The sequence below is a fragment of the Chiloscyllium punctatum genome, chromosome 26, assembly GCF_047496795.1.
Source record: "Chiloscyllium punctatum isolate Juve2018m chromosome 26, sChiPun1.3, whole genome shotgun sequence".
Taxonomy (NCBI): domain Eukaryota; kingdom Metazoa; phylum Chordata; class Chondrichthyes; order Orectolobiformes; family Hemiscylliidae; genus Chiloscyllium; species Chiloscyllium punctatum.
In genome coordinates this window covers 69,236,230-69,256,884 of record NC_092764.1, presented here as the reverse complement: position 1 = coordinate 69,256,884, position 20,655 = coordinate 69,236,230, and the positions used below count along the sequence as shown (strand labels likewise).

Sequence of the window (20,655 nt, the reverse complement as noted above, 5' to 3'; positions counted from 1 at the left end):
GTCCAATCTTTGGATTGGTTAGATTTAACAAGTGGAGTATCATGACAATTAGAGTTTTGACATCAACTGTTTACAGTCTTTGTTAATAATGTGGATGAAGGGACAATATGTATGGTTGCTAATTTTGCTGATGACTTAAAAATAGATAGGCAAGTAACATGGGAAGAGGGCGTTGATGGGGTAGACTTGAAGAACCTTTTCCCCTCGATGGAATATTCAATCACCAGAGGCATAGATTTAAGGTAGAAAGCAGAAGGTTTAGAGGAGATGTGTGGAAAATCTTTTTCACCCAGACGGTTGTGGGAATCTGGAACTCACTATAAAAGGTGTTAGATACAGAAAATCTCATAACATTTCAGAGGTATTTAGATGTGCACGTGATGCCAAAACATAAGAGTGGGCCAAGTGCTGGGAAATGGGATTCAAATGGTAAGGTAGTTGTTTTTGACCAGCATGGATGTGATGGGCTGAAGGCCATAGTTCTGTGCTGTAGATCTCTATTCGGAGTTTCCAAAGGGATGTAGTTACGTTGAGTGGGAAAAAAATGTAGCACATGGAATATGATGTGGAGAAGGCTACACCTGTGCACATTTCCAGGGAGAATGTTAGAACAGCATTGTATTTAAATAGAAAGAGATTATAGAAATATGTGATACAAAAGGATCTGGTTGTACTAATGTATGAATCACAAGAAGTTAGTATGTAGGTACAGCAAGAGATTAGGAAATCAAATGGAATGCTGTTATTTATTATAAGGGAATATAAAAGGGAAATTTTGCTACAGTTTTACAAGGCTTGAGTGGGATCACATTTGAAGCACTGAACATATATTTGCATCTGGAATTAGTAATAAGGCTTACTCGACAGGGTTCTGGGATAAAGAGGTTACATTATGAGGAAAAGTTGGGCTTGTTCTGATTGACATTTAAAAGAATAGGAACTCATTGAAATATGATTATGAAGGTAGATTCGGAGAGGATGGAGAAACTAGAACTAGGGAAACAAATGAAGCATAAGAGGTCTTCCTTTAAAGATGTAGATGAGGATTTTCATTTCCTCAATGAATCGTTAGTCTATGGATTTGTTTTCCCTAAATAGCAAGGGAAATGGTCATTGAATATTTTTTCCTTAATGGGAAAGGGAATCAAAAGGTCTAAGGGTTAGACAGTAGAAGGCAAATAGAGGCCAGGATCAGATTAACCATAATTTACTCAAATGGTGGTACTGATTGTAGGGGCCAAAAGGGCTACTCCTTCTTCCTGTTTGTATGTGTCATTTTGAGCTGACTCTGTAATGCCTTTGTACTATCTATGATCTCAAACTGATATTTGAACTGATTCAATGTTGTCTATATGTTATGTGTGAACTACTCTTGATATCTCAGTATTCTTGTTAGCTTATTCCATGTTGCCCTAAGCAACTTTTGAGCTGGCTCGTTTATGCCCGAACAGTGTCTTGCTGCTTTCTATGAGTTAACTTTATGTGCTATGTGTGAAGTGACTCTTGATCTCCTTGTTCTAATGGTGGACCTGAAGATGTTTCTTATGCTCCTTGGATGCTACCTGACCTGCTGTGCTTTTCTAGCACCACAGTCTCGACTCTTGATGTCCTGTTGGTGAATAATTAGAATAATTTGGAGAGGGTGAATCAAATCACCTCATCTCATCTCACCTCCTTCAAGTCTGACTTTCTATGTGCTCAAGACAGTTCAGAATGTTATGACACATATCTAAAGTAGCTGGACAATTGAACTTTATCACTGTACCACAAAAGCCCTTCTATGTGCTGGAGTAATAACCCAATCAAAGTTCTCTATCTGCATCTAGTTAATTACAATTGATATACAATTAACATTCCAATTAAATCTGTAAATCTAGGTTACGATATCCCTGTACAAAGTCTATGATGGTCCTGCACTGTTGTAACTTCCTTGTTGTCTGTATGCTATCCATGATTTGTATGTATTGTTCTACACACTTTTTGATTCTGCTTCAGGTATATCAGGCTCAGTAGACATTACTAAAAATGATTTCTGTAAAATAGCAAAGGAGCATAGGAACTCAGTTTAAATCAAAATGGTTGAATATTTTGAGGACTTTTCCCAATTTAACATACTTGAAAGCGCTCAAAAGAATGCTCGATTTCATCCTTGAGGTAAGTATTGGAAGTTGGAAAAATCTGGGAGAAAGTGGCTCCAGAGATAGGTTGTCATTCCAGTGGGGCAGGTACAACTGAATGGTTCCTAGGCAGCCACTGTTAGCTAAGGCTGGTGTACATCATTCCAATGGCAACAACATTGAACTAAGATACAGCTTGTGGGAAATACTGCAGGGTGTGCATATTAATCACCAGGAGCTTTCCAGAACATATCAGTGAGATATAAATTTGCTGCAATTCTGAAATATTTTGCAAATGAAGTTATTCTTTTTGTTTGTAAAGAAACAAAAAGCCTGTTGTCCTTACCACTGGGTCTAGAGCTCATTACCTCACCTCCAACAACATTTTGATTTGGTCCCTCCCTTAGTTTCGCTATCTTTTTGGTTTTTGTTATTGTTGCACTATCCCTGATAGGTAGTGCTTGCTAATTGTTTTGATTAGTTAATTTGGTTGTTTTCTTTTTAAATCCTTACTGCCGGGGCTAAGTTGCATAGTTTACTCGTACTGCACCATTTTGATTTAGTTCCCTCCCTTGTTTACCCTCTCTTTGATTTTATTATTGTTTCAGTGTTTGTAATTTGTCCACTAGATGATTGGTTAATATAGTTAAAAGAAAGTACGCATATCCCAAAGGGCTCTTGGAGGAGTCATATACCAGGAGTCAAGGCTGGAGGACCTCACAATTGTGGAACCTTTCCCTTCAGTTTGAATTTCTTAGGCCTTTAAAACCCAAGTTGATATCAGCATTCCTTCTCTACCTTTCGTCTTCTCTCCTATCATTCAGTTCTACATTATGAACCTTATCCCTTGTAAATTGAACAAAAAATGTTTGCCATGGGATATTGCAATTAATAAGTATTTTGAAACTGATGAATCTAGGAATGTATAGGTACTATTTTGATTGTCTATGTAATTACCCTTGAAATTAGTGTAAAATTGAAGCTTGCAGTAGTAACCTAGTCTGTTGCTCACTTAATGTCTAGTTCAGTTACTCAGAGACAATATTGGGAATTTTTAGTGGATTAAATAAACTATTTACAATTTCAGACTGCTGCAATTTTGTTAGATTCTTTTTTGCCGAGTTGCTATGCTGTTGGTGGTAGCTAACATAATTTAGGTTAAATGTACTGTTTTAATATTGATTGCATTTGAAGAGGCTGATTGATTAAAGATGAATTATAGTGATGGGTCAGCAGAGGTTGCAATACTTTCACTGACAGTGTTCTGATGGATGAGTTGAGATAGAGGAAACTTGTCAGCAGGAAAACCAACTTTCAGCTTCAGCTTACAGTTGTCATTTTAATTCTGCGTAACCATGGATCAGATTCTATCTACTTTGGTTTTATTTACTCTAGCTCCTCACAGAAACATACAGTTTTGCTGAATACTGGATATTGCTAAGCAGATATTGAAATATGTGTTTTAATTATTCTACTTTCTAAAATCAAGGAACTAGGGATATTTCTGGATTAGCTGAGGAGAAACTTTCAACTGAATGAAGTGATAAGATTGTTAAAGGCCTTTTTATTTGCCCTCAATTATTTTCCAGTGAGCGGGGAAGAAGCAGGCCTTGGAACCCCCTCTAGCTCCTATCAACAAGGCAATTTAGATTGTTGTGACATAATTAAGATAAGCTAATCATTTGGAAAAAAAAGTCCTTGCTCAGATGGGGCATGGTAGGGGCTCAAGGGGAAGGGAGCAGCAGGTGAATAGGATTTACTGCCTGTAAACGTACCCACAAAAGAGAGTTGGATAAGTATGGCAAGGTAAAACAAGGCAAGGCATGTATACTGTGGGAGTGCTCATAGGCATACTAAGAAGCCTAATGCACAGCCCTGACATGTAAGCTGATCCAGTCCATAAGCTGGGTGCCTGTTTCTGCTCAAAAAGTGACCCTGCTGCAGCCTTTCATCGCTAGTTGCCAGTGTCCCCTGCAAAACAAGCCTGCACTTCCAGGGCACAGGAAAGATGCCAAGCTGGTTGTGAGGATTGTAGGATTCTGCATGCTTATATTTGTGCAGCGGCCATGTTGTCGCTGTGTGCCTAGAAGTCGTGCTCTGGGCTGCGATTTGGTTGTCGACAGCATGGAGGTCGTTTGGAACAAGCAGCAAGCTGAATCCCCCAGGTGCATACTCTGCTTTCCATGTTAGTTTCCCAATGTCAGCTTGTTTAGTGTGGATAGTTAATTAGGGAGCTGAATATTAATGAGGTGAGTTGGGCCTTCAACAAGGCACTTAACAAGGAATAATCACTGTCACTTGGCAACCTTTGCTTGCCCAGCATGAATCTCACGTTCCACTTGGGTACAAATGGAGTCGGTTGCTCCTGGTGTTGCTAAACTTCTTGATTCTAGCACATGTCTTGTAATGCCGACATCTCTAAGACCCTTATAAGATTCCACTCTCTGAAGCATAAATTTCTAACGTGTGAGCCTGAACTGGAGCTGGTGGCTGCAGCTCAGTGAATGCTTGGCTCTGCTTTTGCATAAATTTTTTTTTAACAACTCCTCTTGCTCCATGGATATCATTCTCCTCAATCCTTCATCCACATAACTCTACATCAGTCTCACCACATCACTATACCTGCTCTTGGATCAACTCTCACATCGCTTCAGCCCTATGGGGTTCACAGGCACCTGCGATCTGCATGCACCTGCCAGTACACTCTGCATACAAACACACTCTTACATCTGCACAGAATGCCTCTTATGGCTGGTACCTTTTTTCAAAGGCAAGGATTGAGTATGGCGGAAGTGGAACAAAGAGCTGTTAGTGGTGATGCAGGAGCCAGAGAGGCAAGGAAGTGTTCTCAGTGAGTGAGTAGGAAGCATAGAGGGTAGGAAGGGTTAGTACTCTAGAAGGATGAGGTGGATACTCTGGTGCTGTTTTCTAAGGTGAAGGCTAGGACTATAATTCCCAACAAACCACAGGTCTCAGTCCATGCAGCAGCATCTCTAATTGTGCACACTTTTTTGGCTTTTCTATTTCTCCTTTAAACATTTAAAGGGCCCAGAAATTAGTCAGTGGGAGTATGCAGAAGTGCTGTGAAAGACAGCAGGTGTGGGACCCAAAATAGGCGTTAACAAAAGAGAATCAGGAGTAGAGGTGGAGATAAGTATCCAGGAGTCCAAAGAGAGAAAGATAATCAGGCACCCAGAAGAAGAGTGGTAACACCAAGAAGGTAGAAAGCAGGGGGAAAAGAACATCAGCAGACATTGAGAAAGAGATTCCTGGCAGAAAGGTACAATTCATTAGGCTAGCTGTATTATGCTAAAGTATTTTACCATCCCTCCCCACCCCCTTGCTCTTTGCCAAGCCCGTTAAGTTTGCCCTATTATCTCCCAAGTATCATGAGGTCACACTGGAAAGTCTTGGAGTGGCAACTCAATAATCTGTGACATCTCCCTACGATTCAACACCTCCTGGTTACATGACGAATGGATTCTAATAGTGGTCTGTAATAATAACTAATTTTCTGGGAAGTGTGGATTGTCATCAGAATGCAAAGCTCTTTTCCACTCATCTGCAACTCACTACACATTTTTGATTCCTGGGAGACTTTTCTTATTTTAGGCAAATGCTGCTCAGAAATTTATTCTCTTTAACTAAATTGACATTAATTAAACCATCTGGAAGGTTAAAGAATTGTGATAAATTGCCTGATTGAATTTTCCTGTACTTATTGAGTAAAATCAGCAGGTTCACTTTTAAACAACAAGATCTGCATCAATTTTACATAAACTAATTGTTATCTGTGCATAATTACAAAATAACTTTGCAATTTGAGGGGTTTGGGTGACATACATATAGTGTAGTGGGTACTTGGGGAAAGTATGGAGAAGGCAGCGGCACGGTGGCACAGTGGTTAGCACTGCTGCCTCACAGCACCAGAGACCTGGGTTCAATTCCCGCCTCAGGAGTGGAGTTTGCACATTCTCCCTGTGTCTGCGTGGGTTTCCTCCGGGTGCTCCGGTTTCCTCCCACAGTCCAAAGATGTGCAGGGCAGGTGAATTGGCCATGTTAAATTGTCCCTAGTGTTAGGTAAGGGGTATATGTAGGGGTATGGGTGGGTTGCGCTTCGGCGGGGCGGTGTGGACTTGTTGGGCCGAAGGGCCTGTTTCCACACTGTAAGTAAGCTAATCTAATCTAATTTAGGGTCTTCAAAAATCATCTTGTTATAGGAAGAATACATGGTTTGGTTGGAAGGGGGTCACAAAGGGTTGACTGTGTTACTGCTCAGTAAGTGCTATTTTAGCTTCCAACCCAAGAAGGCAGACTCAGACTTGAGGCTATGCATAGCAAAGCACGACTACAAATGCGAAACCACCCTATTGTGAGACTAACTGTAATCTAATGTCACTCCAAAAAGATGGTCAACACATAATCCAAAGTAAAATGTGAGAAATTATTTTGCCCACGCAATGGTGGGAATCTGGAACTCACTGTCTGTAAGAGTGGTAGAGACAGAAACTCTCATAACATTTAAATTGTATTTAGATATGTACTTATGATACCAAAATGTGGAGATGCTGGTGTTGGACTGGGGTAGCTGTCTGACGAAAGAGCAGCAGTGCAAAAGCTAGTACTTTCGAATAAACCTGTTGGACGATAACTTGGTGTTGTGTGATTTTTAATTTTGTGATAAGGCAGACTAGCCTCTGGGCCAAGAGCTGGAAAATCTGTTCAGAATAGTTAGGTGGTTGTTTTTGATTGGCACAGACCTGGTATGCCAAAGGACTTTTCTCTATGACTATCAATAGAAGTCCACTTGCTAACCAAGTATGCAGTATAAATGTTCGTTTTGTCCTTGAATTGGGATTCTTGTGAATTGTCCTGTTGAATGCAAGGAGAAAATCTTCAAGAATCATGTCTTCTATCAAAAGTACTCAAGAATAATGATCACTTGTCCAAGATGCAGAAGCATTGTGTGGAGTCTGTATTCTTAGTTATTAGCTTCAGGACGGAAGGGGAAAGTTGGAGTTAGGGCTGTGGATATGTGAGTAAGGTAAGTTACAAATTTGCCATCACCGTCTGTGATGCCTATAGAGAAAAAAAAAGTCTCAAATTTAATAGTGAGACACAGAGAAAGCACAGGCAAGCTCACTGATAAATTTGTCTTGTTTTATTCCAGTTTTACAGTTGAAAATGATGTATATAATTGTGCCATTTGTCATATGATTCTCTAACATGATTATTTTGTACCATATAATCTAAGTTTGTATATAGACCTGTAGAAAGAATTGGTTCTATTGAATTATGCAGCTATTTCTTTTATGGAATGCAATTAATATTTTGGCACTGTAAATTAACTAAAGCAGCATTGATTAAATCAGTAAAGTGACCATGCACTTGTTGATTATAAAATATTATTGTTGAGTTATAATACCTATGGTAAGAGTATGGTGCCATACAGAGAAGCACAGGAGTTGGACATTTATTCTCTTGAACTTTGTCTGCCACTCAGTCAGATAATGGTTGATTGGTGTTTTAACTCCATTTTCCACCTTTGTTTCAAAGTCCTCTGATCACCCTTACCTTAATTAAAGAAAATATCAGTATCAGTCAATTGCCAAACACCTCACAGACTAGATTTTCATGTAATAATGAAAACTTCATTGCCTGTCCAAAGTGGCACTGGAATTATGATCTGAAAATGATGCCTTCAGTTCCGAGGGATCTCATTTTTGCTGGTAAGGAAATGGGAGTGAGATTTGCACGTGGGGAAAACCTGAACACAGTAGAGTCATTTGTACACATTGCTGAGTTTAAACAGACTCTGCTGTACATGAGTGATGACCTTACCTATCAAAGTGTGATCTAAGTGCTTGTACAAGACAGATAAATATAGTCAACATTTGGGAAGTTCAAGGGAAAAGGAGATGGAACAGCACGGTGGCAGAGTGGTTAGCACTGCTGCCTCACAGCGCCAGAGACCCGCATTCAATTCCTGCTTCAGGCAACTGTCTGTGTGGAGTTTGCACATTCTCCCTGAGTCTGCGGGGGTTTCCCCCGGTGCTCCGGTTTCCTCCCACAGTCCAAAAATGTGCAGGTTAGGTGAATTGGCCATGCTAAATTGCCTGTAGTGTTAGGTGAAGGGGTAAATGTAGGGGAATGGGTCTGGGTGGGTTGCTCTTCGGAATGTCGGTGTGGACTTGTTGGCCCAAAGGACCTGTTTCCACACTAAGTAATCTAATCTGATCTACTCTAATCTAGTTGGAATGGTGTTGTTAGTAAAGGCTTGGCTAGGAAGCAACAGGGTGGAATATATTTGTGGGAATTGTCTATAGGCCTCCAAGTGGTAGGGTGATGTAAGGGATGTAATCAACAGGAAGTTGGATCTAGCAACATTGCCAACATTCTTTGTTTTTGTTAGAGAAATTTATTAACTTCCACAGTTTTACTTAATGGACAAAGACATTAATAATTTATCAGAAATGCGAAGGAACTGATGGTCTTGTGACAAGGAGGCATTAGTAAGGGGAATTAATAACATAAAAGTGCAAGGGAGGTTAATGGGATTAAAGCTGATAAATCTCTTGGTCCTGGTAACCTACACTTCAAAGAACTCCTAAACCACAATATAATCGTTGATGAGAATATGTTTGAAGAAATTCTACGTACTCCCCATCAAAGATGACCTTGGATTCCCACCAAGTGTGGCAGAACTTGAAGCCTCCATTAGACACACGAAGACTGGAAAAGTCACAACAGTAGAGGGGATTCCCGTCGAGATTTTCAAACTTGGAGAAGTGGAACTTACTCGTCATTGGATTGCGGAATTGCAGCGTATTACTTAAATGGTGATATTGGGAAATATTTGGCAAGCTGCTGTCCGCAAATGCTAAATTCTTCTGTAGCTTGGCCGTGCAATGTAGGGTATGCATCAGTCCCTCACCACACATCTCATTGCCATTCCATAAGATTGTTGTTTGAAACTGGATGAGGAAGAACCACTATTTAAGATTTAAGAACACTGTTACAGATTAATTCTAAGTTTAGATTAGCTCCAGGTGACTGAATTGGTACATAAATGATAATCAGAGGGTTAGACAGGTTGGACAGTGAGAGCATTTTTCCTCAGGTGGCGATGGCTAGCACAAGGGGATATAACTTTAAATTGATGGATGATAGATATAGGACAGATGTCAGAGGTAATTTCTTTACTCACAGGGTAGGGGTGTGGAACGCACTGCCTGCAGCAATAGTAGACGCACCAACTTTAAGGGCATTTAAATGGTCATTGGATTGGCATGTGGACAAGAATGGAATCGGGTAGTGTGGGCTTCAGATTGGTTTCACAGGTTGGTGCAACATTGAGGGCCAAAGGGCCTGTACTGCACTGTAGTGTTCTATGTTTGTTGGTAACGCTGGCAAGGCTCACATGCATTTGTATCCTTGTTGTCCTTGAGAATATAACAATAGTCTTCCTGTGAAAGTGATTTTCTTTATTAAAATGTTGTTCGGTGGAGTTTTAAGATTAGGTAGAAAGTTTGAGTTCCAGCAATGGTGAAAGAATATTGAAAAATCTCCCAGGTTAGAATTATACATGACATAAATGGAAACAGAGGTGTGAGGCTTCTAGTCTTTCCTGATCGTAAAAGTAAAGAGTTTGCTGGTTTCTATTAAAGCAACTTCAGTGATTTAAGAGTGCAAATTGTGGATTTAACCACTATAGTCACTGTCAAATGGTATTTTATTTCATTGGGTTTCGGCTATTTAAAATTTGCAGGAGTATGTTCCACAAAACAGTCCATTAATTATTGGTTCTCTGAGTACAGAAAATGCCACAGGGCATTATGCAATTGACCTGCACAATTTGATGACATTTTATTGGCAAGCTTATTATAAAGAAATAATGAACATTGCTTTGATATTTCATATTGCTGGGTAGCTTCTAAAAAATCAGTACATCTTTAATTCGAGCTGCAAAAATTCCAGGGTGTGCTGACCCCTTGACCCAAAGATGTAAAGATTTAGAAGCCTCTTTTTATGCCCACCTTAACAATATTTAGAGAAGCCATATGTCTATAAAACTTTTTTAAAAACTATATGGCATTGTTAATCCAGAATACTTGTTTCCTGCAATTCTTTTTTTCCCATCAGAATTCTCCCTCCCTCTCCTGAAGGCAGTGAGTTATGCCTGGGTCCCTTCAACATAAAATGATCTCCATAATCCAACTACTTTTAACTTTATTCTTTTATTTTTCTAGTTGATATTAAGAAGGACTTTAATGTCAACTGTTACCTTATTTCTTTATTTTTCTACTTTTTCTTTGAAGTTAATGCTTAACTTTTTAAACTTTGCTTCTTTTACTATTTTGTACCTAGATATTTTTCCTTTAGTATTTTTGTACCTAAGATGGTGCTGTGTATAGTGAGATTGTACACTTTTCACTGTCTCCTGTACTTGAGTAAATGTGGCAATAAAGTCTAAATCTAAGTGAGCAATTTTCATTGATGGCCCATGTTTAAGATCTCAGCAAGCTATTCATTTCTGCAAAGTACCACAATGGACCTGACTGTGACCAATATCAACAAACAGCCGAGGGGAGTGTTACTAGATGATGAGTCGAGAATGTGGAGCTGGAAAAGCACAGCAGGTCAGGCAGCATCCGAGGAGCAGGAAAATAGACGTTTCGGTTTTCACCTTACTAGATAATGACAGAGTTTGAATGTTGGATGTTTCTTTCCTCCTGCCCTTAGTGAAGCTAATTGTTGGGCCTCAAGTGGTGAGATCAGTTTGTTCAATTCAGAGTGGGAATGGAGCAAGAGACCATTTGAAGCATGTGGCTGAGCAATAAATTACTTAGTGACCCAGTTTTTTTACGAAACTGACTACATCAACACTGACGACTTAGAGATTTTCTTCATTCTTTTCATCATCCATGCATATCTTCTCTTCTGTAAACTATACCTTTCTGATGTCAATATGTTTAGACTTGGTATTCCTTTTCTCCAAAACTGTTGCATGTTATTTATTCCTGGCCATCCATTTACCATTTTAAAAAAAAAGTATTTACTTGTCTTTTACAGCTGGATCACAATCTGTTTTGTTTCCCTACACAGGGTTGACACCCACTTGTTTGATTCAAAACACAAAATTAGTTACCTTACTATTGATTAACTATCCACTCCGTGGACCCTTTCACCCATCTCCCTTGACCTGGATCCCACCCTTTCATAGAATTATAGAATCCCCATAATGTGGAATTTAGCCCAACAAGTCCACACTGACCCTCCGAAGGATAATCCACCCAGACTTGTCCTCCGGCTTGTCCTTGAACTCTTCATTGAGACTTTGTAATTTGACAATTGCCTCTGTATTCAAGGATTCATCATTTGCCATCCCTCCAACAAGGTGCCACTACCAAACACATCTTTACAATCCTGTCAGCATTCCACAGGTACTAGTCCCTCTGTGACACCCTGACCCAATCTTTGGTCACTCCCAACACAACATATTTTCATGCATTCGCAGAAGGTATAACACTCGCTCCTTAAACTCCTCCCTTCTTACTGTCCAAGCCTACAAACATACCTTCCAGGTGAAGCAGCATGTTACTTCTACTTCTTTCAATATAATCCACTGTAATCATAGTTCACAATGCACTCTCCTCTACATTGGCAAGACCAAATACAGACTGGGAGACAGTTTTACAGAACACTTCTGTTCTGTCCACAGGAATTACCCTGACCTGGTTGCTTGCCATTTTATTATGCCACCCTTCTCTTACACTATCATTTCTTTTCTAGGTCTGCTGCACTGTTCCAGCAAAGCCTGATGCAGGCCGGAGGAATTGTACCTAAGTTTTTTTGCCTCAGCGCTTCACAGTCTTCAGAACTCAACCATGAGTTCAATAAATTTAGAACTCTTTTTGCTATTGATGTTTTCCTTGAACACTGCACTTCATTTCTATCTCTCATCTCCTACCATTAGTACTCCCTTTGCCTTTTGCTCTGAGCATCTTTCCCAACTGCTCCACTTGTTTCTGTTGTTCAACAGCATAAAAATCATCAATTTCCAGCCCCCTTCAGTACCAAAGAAGAGTATTAGAACTGCCACAGAAACATTAACTTTCCTTCTGTCGCTCTACAGATGTGACCAGACCTGTTTGGATATCCGCGTTTTTTTATTTCAGATCTCAGTATCTATAGTACTTTGCTTGAATTGATTTCACTACCTTGTTTGCTAAAGCCAAATTAATACTTTGTCAACAGGATAGAGTCCTAGGGCAGCTTTTTTGGGGATTTAGAGTTCCTTACCAACCACTAAATAGGGTGGCACAGTAGCTCAGTAGTTAGCACTGCTGCCTCACAGCACTAGGGACCCAGGCTCAATTCCAACCTCGAGCAACACTCTGTGTGGAGTTTGCATGTTCTCCCCAAGACTGTATGGGTTTTGTCCAGATGCTCTGTTTTCCTCCCACAGTCCAAAAGATGTGCAGGTTAGGTAGATCATCCATGCTAAATTACTCATGGTGTCCAGGTAGTGTAGGCTGGGTGCATTAGCCATAGGAAATAATGTTATCATGATAGGGTGGGGTGGGGGGGGGGGGGGGGGGGGGGGGGGGGGGGGGGGGGGGGGGGGGGCAGGGGGCGGCAGGGGGCGGGGGGGTGGGTGTTGGTTGGTCTGGGTGGAATGCTATTTGGAGGGCTGGTGTGGACTCAATGAGCCAAATGGTCTGCTTCCATACTTTAGGGATTCTTTGATTCTATGCTACCAAATAGGTTGTTGAAATATTCATTCCATTCCTTGCTCCTGTATAACACTCTGCTGAACAGCTACTGCTCGACCTGCATCCAATCTTGATGAAGAAGAGCCAGCAGGTGGTAGCTAGGTCTGGTGGCTCGCATCTCAGGAACAATACTGACAAATCTCTGATATACCCTCTCAATGACCCCCACATCCTTCCCAAAAGATTTCCAGAATTGAATGCAAAGCTGTTGTTACAGGCTTCATATTTGGTAACCCTATTTATGAAAGTTCTATCATAAGCCTTACCGTTTGTCTGGGCATAGTGACCTTTAGGTTAAACTGACCATCAGTCTCTTTCTAATGAGAAAGCGGAATATGGTCTGCTGGGACTATGGTGACTTTACCTCTACCTCTATTTACATAGCCCAAGATCCTATATATTGATTGGATTGATTGGAGACTAAACTTTGACTTTTCCTGTAATGCAAAGTTAATGGGCTGTATGGAGTGGGAATTAACAGTCAGGAATTTTTCCAATGTTATGATCCTAGCCCTGTCTTGTCAGTGCTTACTGGCAGAATTTTCATCTGTTGGATGTGGAAATGACCCAGTGACAGAGGGGAGGGCAGTGTTGAAGTGGCCAAGTTAAAAGACCGGTATCCATTCACAAAGACACCAACCCAGTTACACAGATGAGTGTAAAGCCTCACCACTAGCCAATACCTTCTACCCCTCTCATCCTCTGTCACCTCTTGCTCTAACTACCTCACCTATCCCCATCCACTTACCTGGTGTCGTCAATAAGCCAAACAGACAAGAAACATAATAATTTTTGGAAGTCTTTGTAAAGCTCATAAATATGCCAAATTAAACAAATAATCAGAGGAAGTAGGGGAGGTTCTTAATGAATACTTTGCTTCAGTGTTAACTACTGAGATGGATGTTGACATTTCTGAGGACAGCGTGAAACAGACTATATACTAGAACATGATAGGAAGGAGGATGTGCTGAAAATTTTGAAAAACATAAGGATAGATAAATCCCCGAGATCAGATGGGATATACCCTAGGTTAGTGCAGGAAGCGAGAGAAGAGTTTGCCGAGCCTTTGGCAATGATCTTTGCATCTTCACTGTCCACTGGAGTAGTCCCAGATGATTGGAGGGTGGTAAATGTCATTCCCTTGTTCAAGAAAGGGAATAGGGATAATCCTGAGAATTACAGACCAGTCGGAATTATGTTTGTGGTGGGCAAAGTGTTGGAGAGGATTCTGAGAGACAGGATTTATAATTATTTGGAAAAACAAATTTTGATTAAACATGGTCAGCATGGCTTTGTGAGGGACAGGTCATGCCTCACAGACCTTATTGAATTCTTTGAGGATGTGACAAAACACGAGAAGTTTGAGCAGTGGATGTGGTGTATATTGATTTTAGCAAGGCGTTTGATAAGGTTCCCCATGGTAGGCCCATTCAGAAAGTAAGAAGGCATTGGATACAGGGAAACCTGTCTGTCTGGATACAGAATAAGCTGGCCTATAGAAGTCAGAGGGTGGTAGTAGATGGAAAGTATTCAGCTTAGATCTCAGTGACCAGTGGTGTTCCACAGGGATCTGTTCTGGGACCTCTGCTGTTTGTGATTTTTATGAATGACTTGGGTGAGGAAGTGGAAGGATGGGTTAGTACGTTTGCCAATGACATGAAGTTTGGTAGAGTTGTGGATAGTGTGGAGAGCTGTTGTATGCTGCAACAGGACATTGACAGGATGCAGAACTGGGCTGATAAGTGACACATGGAGTTCAACCTGGGAAAGTGTGACGTCATTCATTTTGGAAGGTTGAATATAAATGCAGAATATATGGTTAAAGGCAGGATTCTTGGTAGTGTGGAGGAACAGAAGAAACTTGGGGTCCATGTCCATAGATCCCTCAAAGTCATCCCCAGATTGTTTGGATTGTAAAGAAAGCATAAGGTGTAATGCTTTCGTTAGCAGGGGGATTGAGTTTAAGAGCCATGAGATGATGCTGCAGCTCTATAAAGCCCTGGTTAGACCACTCTTGGAATATTGTGTTCAGTTCTGGTCGCCTCATTATAGGAAAGATGGGAAATCTTTAGAGAGAGTGCAGAGGACATTTGCCAGGATGCTTCCTGGACTGGAGGGTATGTCTAATGAAGAAAGGTTGAGGAAGCTAGGGCTTTTCTCATTGGAGCAAAGAAGGATGAGAGGAGACTTGATAGAGGTGTACAAGATGATGAGAGGCATAGATAGAGTGGATAGCCAGCGACCTTTTCCCATATGGAAATTTCTATCACAAGGGGGCATAATTTTAAGGTGATTGAAGAAAGGTTTAGGGGAGATGTCAGAGGTAGGTTCTTTATATAGAGAGTGGGGGGCTGCATGGAATGCACTGCCAGCAGTGGTAGTAGAGTCAAATACATTAGGGACATTTACAAAGAACAAATAAATTACAGCATGGGAACAGGCCCTTTGGCCCTTCAAGCCTGAGTTGATCCAGATCCTCTATCTAAACCTGTCGCCTATTTTCTAAGGCGTTGTATACCTCTGCTCCCTGTTCATTCCTGTATCTGTCTAGATACATGTTAAATGACACTATTGTGCCTGCCTCTACCACCTCCAATGGCAACGTGTTCCAGACCCCCACCACTGTCTGCACAAAGAACTTTCCACGCATATCTTCCTTAAACCTTTCCCCTCTCATCTTCAACTCGTGACCCCTTGTAATTAAGTCCCCCACTCTTGGGGGAAAAAGCTTCTTGCTATCCACCCTGTCAATACCTCTCATATTTTTGTACACTTCGATCAGGTCTCCCCTCAACCTCTGTCTTTCTAATGAAATCATCCTAATCTACTCAACCTCTCTTCATAGCTTGCGCCTTCCATACCAGGCAACATTCTAGTGAACCTCCTCTGCACCTTCTCCAAAGCATCCGATGCCTTATGCCTTCTTGACCACTACGTTGACCTGCATTGCCACCCTCAGGGTACAAAAGATCTGAACACCCAGATCTCTCTGTCCATCAATTTTCCCCAGGGCTTTTCCATTTACGGTATAGTTCACTCTAGAATTGGATCTTCCAAAATACATCACGTCACATGTGCCCGGGTGGAAGTCCATCTGCCAATTCTCTGCCCAATCTTCAATCTGTCTATCCCTTTCACTATCTGCTATTCCACCAATCTTAGTGTCATCTGCAAACTTGCTGATCTGACCACCTATACATTCCTCCAGATCATTTATGTTTATCACAATGGTTTAAGTGACTCTTGGATAGGCACATGGAAGATAGTACAATAAAGGGTATGTAGGTTAGTCTGATCTTAGAAGGCTGACGCAATATCGAGCGCAAAAAGGTGTGTACTGTGCTATACTGGTCTATGTTCTATTAATAGGCACATTATGCTCTTCTGAAGCACATGGTTCTGTGAGAATAAGCTTATCTGCTTTCCTTTGCATAGCTATGTAAGAAACCCCTACTGACTAAAATTCACCAGTGATTTGCAATGTTAAAAACAGTTCATCAAATTAACATTCCCCTGGATATTTGTGTACAATATTCTGCTGAGCAGCATCTCTCAGAACCTTTAAAGAAATCAAAGCTCAGATTTCTGTCAAAGCTTTGAAACATACAAACAGATGGTTGAAATATTCTTTAAGATTTGGTAAAAGCCATGGGGACAAATTAAGCATTAGTTATTAATCTGACATTGGGCTATGCTTTGCAAAATAGAGCTTTATCCAATGAAAAATATTGCCCACTGCACTTAAAGACATTTCTCCTTTTTAAATATTGCCCTTCCCTTGACAGCTTGCCAGTTTTTGGAAGAAACATTGTGGCAACAGATTAATGACCAACAATCTGTGCTATTATTAGATGTATCACAGCTACAGTATTTCATCATGAATAATAAAGAGAGGGAGGGTCAACATCTTTCTGTCACATTTTGTACTCTTCCTGATTGCAATCCATGATTCACATCTGGACACATCTCCATTTATCAGTCACAATTTAGAAAGGCTTCCAAAATGCAGCCACCTTGTTGAAAATTGCAAAAGGTCTAAAATGTCCATTGTCAATGATGTCTTAACCTATAGCGTGCAAGGCTACCACCCTACTCCTATTCCTGTACCGCTCAGAAATAAAGATTTGGAAATGGGGGAGGACTTCAGCATTCACATTCTGCCCTGTTTTTTATTCTCTCCAGACTTTTGGAGCTGCAAAGTCCAGTCCGACATGATTTAGCTTCAGAAAATTCCAATGTAGTGTTGGAAATGCTGATCAACTTGGATATATTTTGTGCTTTACATTAACATTTTAGTTTGCTAATTGACTAGCTACTGATTCCCTTTGTACATAGCATTACTAAAGACTTGAGCATCTAGAAGTTAAATAGTAAAATGTTAGTCTTGGAACATTTAATTTGATTATGTAAGCTTCACTAACTGCTGTTCTAATGGAAATGTCAACAAATTTGATGTTCATGTCTTTCAGTCATTTAATTTCTGTGCTCTGGATCTAGTTGCAAAATTTTTTTGCAGATTTGATATGTTAATTTTATCGATGTCAATAAGTTGTCCCTAATGTGATTAACTTCAGACTTTAGAAAAATCAAAATGGCGTTTGGAGCCGAGTGAAATGGTGATCCTTCCTCTTCAACACAAAGATTTAAATGTTGTGGCGCATCTTGATGATACAATCTGGTCTGAAGACAAGGTACACTTGGAAGTAGAGAACAGCCATACAAGGAGTATTCATGTGCAAGCTACTGGAATTGGAACCACCATTGTACCCAATAAACCATTCGGTCCAATTCTTAACCTTGGAGCAATATTCAGGTGAGTGTCCCTTCAAAGACTGAGAGGGTGTCTTCTCCTGTGCCAAACTGGGTAGGAAATTGATTGGAAATTAAGAGATTGGGTTGGGATACTGGGTGCACTGCTCCTAACCTACTTCTTTGAGCAAGGTTTTGGTAACCTGTCCTGATACTGAAATAAGGAGAATTTTAGGAATTGGAAATGTCACCAGATTATGTCCTTGGTTCAAGCATAGAGAAAAGAGTGAATTCCAGAGATACGTCAAGAATCAAGGCAGCATTTGATCATAAATAGATTTGGGAGCCCATGTAAAATTGCCATCAAGTGGATAGTAATGAGAAATATTGGTTGGAATCATACCTAGCACAAAGGATGGTTGTGATTGTTGGAGGCCAATCATTTTAATTCCAGGACATTACAGTATGACTTACTCATTTTTGTGGCTTTGGCCCAACTATCTTCAGCTGTGTCATCAATGACCTTCCCTCTACCATAAGAGCGAAAGCAGGGATATCACTGATGTCTGCTGTGCATTCAGCAACATTTGAAATTCCTCATGTGAAGAAAAGTCTGTGTTTGTCATGGAGTTATAGAGTTGTATAGCACAGAAACAGACCCTTCGGTCTAACTTGTCGATGCCGACCAGATATCCTAAATTAATCGAGTCCCATTTGCCAGCACCTGGCCCATATCCGTGTAAACCTTTCTTATTTATGTACCCATCAAGATGTCTTTTAAATGTTGTAATTGTACCAGCCTCCACTACTTCCTCTGACAGCACATTCCATACACATGCATCACTTCCTGCATGAAAACGTTGCCCCTTGGGTCCCTTTTAAATCTTTCTCCTCTCACCTTAAACCTATGCCCAGTAGTTTTTGACTCCACCCTCCACACACACACCCCTCCCCCCCGGGGTGCTGGTGGGGGGCGTGGGGGGGCAGACGCAACAAACACGTTGGCTATTCACTCTATTCATGCCCCTCATCATTGTATAAATTTCTATAAGGTCACCCCTCAGCATCTGATACTCTGGCCCCAGCTTAATCAGCCTCTCCCTCTTGCTCAAACCCTCCAACACTGGCAATGTCTATGTAAATCTTTTCTGCACCCTTTCAAGTTTAACAACATTGTTCTTATAGCAAGGAGACTAGAACTGAACACTGTATTCCAAAAGTGGCCCAACCAATGTCTTGTACAGCCGCAACATGATATCCGAACTGAACAATAAAAGCAAGTATACCAAACACCGCCTTCATTATACTGTCTACCTGTGACTCCACCTTCAAGGAATTATGAATCTGCACCCCAAGATCTCTTTCTTCAGCTACATTCCCCAGTACGTCAGACTGCATCTGAGGAGTAGGAAAATCAACGTCTCTGGCAAAAGCCCTTCATCAGGGATGGAGGCAGGAAGCACTGTCCTCATGACCTGTCCTACCTGCCAATCTCCCTTCCCAACTATCTGCTCCACCCTCCAATCTGACCTATCACCTCCATCCCCAACCCCATTCACATATTGTATCTTTGCTACTTTCTCCCCACCCCCCCTCCCCCCCCTCCCCCCCTCCCCGTCCCATTTATCTCTCCACCCTGGAGGCTCCCTGCCTCCATTCCTGATGAAGGGCTTTTGCCCGAAACATCGATTCTCCTGCTCCTCGGATGCTGCCTGACCTGCTGTGCTTTTCCAGCACCACTCTAATCTAAACTCTGGTTTCCAGCATCCGCAGTACATTTCCCAGTATCGTACCATTAAGTGTATAAATCTTGCTCTGATTTGCCTTATCAAAATACGGCACCTCACATTCATTTAAATTCAACTCCATCTGCAATTCGTCAGAACATCAGCCCTTTCAATCAATATTGGTGTCATCTGCAAACTTACTCACCATTCCTCCTATATTTGCATCGGAATCATTTATACAGATGAAAAAAAGCAGTGGACTCAGCACCGATCTTTGTGGCACGCAGCTTGGCACAGGCCTCCAGTCCGAAAAACAAACTATATTTCACCACCACCCTCTGTGTCCTTCCTTCAAGTCAATTTTGTCTCCAAATAGGTAGATCTCCCTAGATTCCTTGTGATGAGGAGAAATGTCTGCCATGCGGAACCTTGTTGAACACCTTGCTGGAGTCCAAATAGATAATGTCCACCGCTCTGCCATCATCAACCTTTTCACTTCTTCAAAGAAACTCTATCAAGTTAGAGTGTGAGAAAGGATTAATCAACTTTAAGCCCAGATGGCATAAGTTTAGGATGAGGAGCAAGTGGTTTACAGGAGATCTGAGAAAGAATTCTATCACCCAGAGTGGATTTAAATGCAGAATGTGCTGCCTGAGAGGGTGGTAGAGGTAGGTTCTTTTCCAACATTTACTTGAGTACTTGAAATGTGAGGACATAGCAGGATATAGACCAAGTGCAGGTAAACGGGATCAGTGTGATTTGGTGTGCATAGATATGAGAGTTTGAAGGGTCTGCTGCACTGCTATATGACTCTGACTAAAATTTAGCTGATAATTAGCCAGTATCATTTGTAAGTTCAGTTTAATTTCTAATCCATTGCTTTATCCAGGATGTTGATGGTGGGCAATTTGATCATGATAATGTTATTTTAAATCAAGGAGGGATAGATTGACTTGTCTTGTTGGAGATTACTGTTGCCTGCTGTTTGAAAACTGTGAATGGTCCCCACTTTATTCCTGAGTTTTATCTCAGCCAATAAAGTTTAATCTTTTCCTATATTCTCTAGTTGAAGTTATGTGGGAAGTTGCTGGAATGGTTGTGGAATTTTTGCTCCATTCATTCAGGTGAAGTGTGAGATTTGTTGAGTCTTTATCCTAGGGTGACACGTTATTTGGGACTGAGAAAGAACAAAGGTTCATGTTGATATAGAAGTGGATATTAGCTGCTGAATTTCATGATTTGCTGAGGTTTGAGAAGGATGTAGATGTAGTTGATAATCCAAGGTTT

At 40.9% G+C, this 20,655-nt stretch overlaps 1 protein-coding gene across 1 annotated transcript in view; it reads left to right on the top strand.

Annotated features, from left to right (window-relative positions):
• The window catches only part of hydin (HYDIN axonemal central pair apparatus protein), an 869,275-nt gene that overhangs the window by 435,713 nt on the left and 412,907 nt on the right, over positions 1-20,655 (top strand). The window contains exon 19 of the mRNA XM_072547579.1: positions 17,467-17,705. Within this exon, the coding sequence (XP_072403680.1) occupies positions 17,467-17,705 (239 nt within the window). The remainder of the gene's footprint in view (positions 1-17,466; positions 17,706-20,655) is intronic.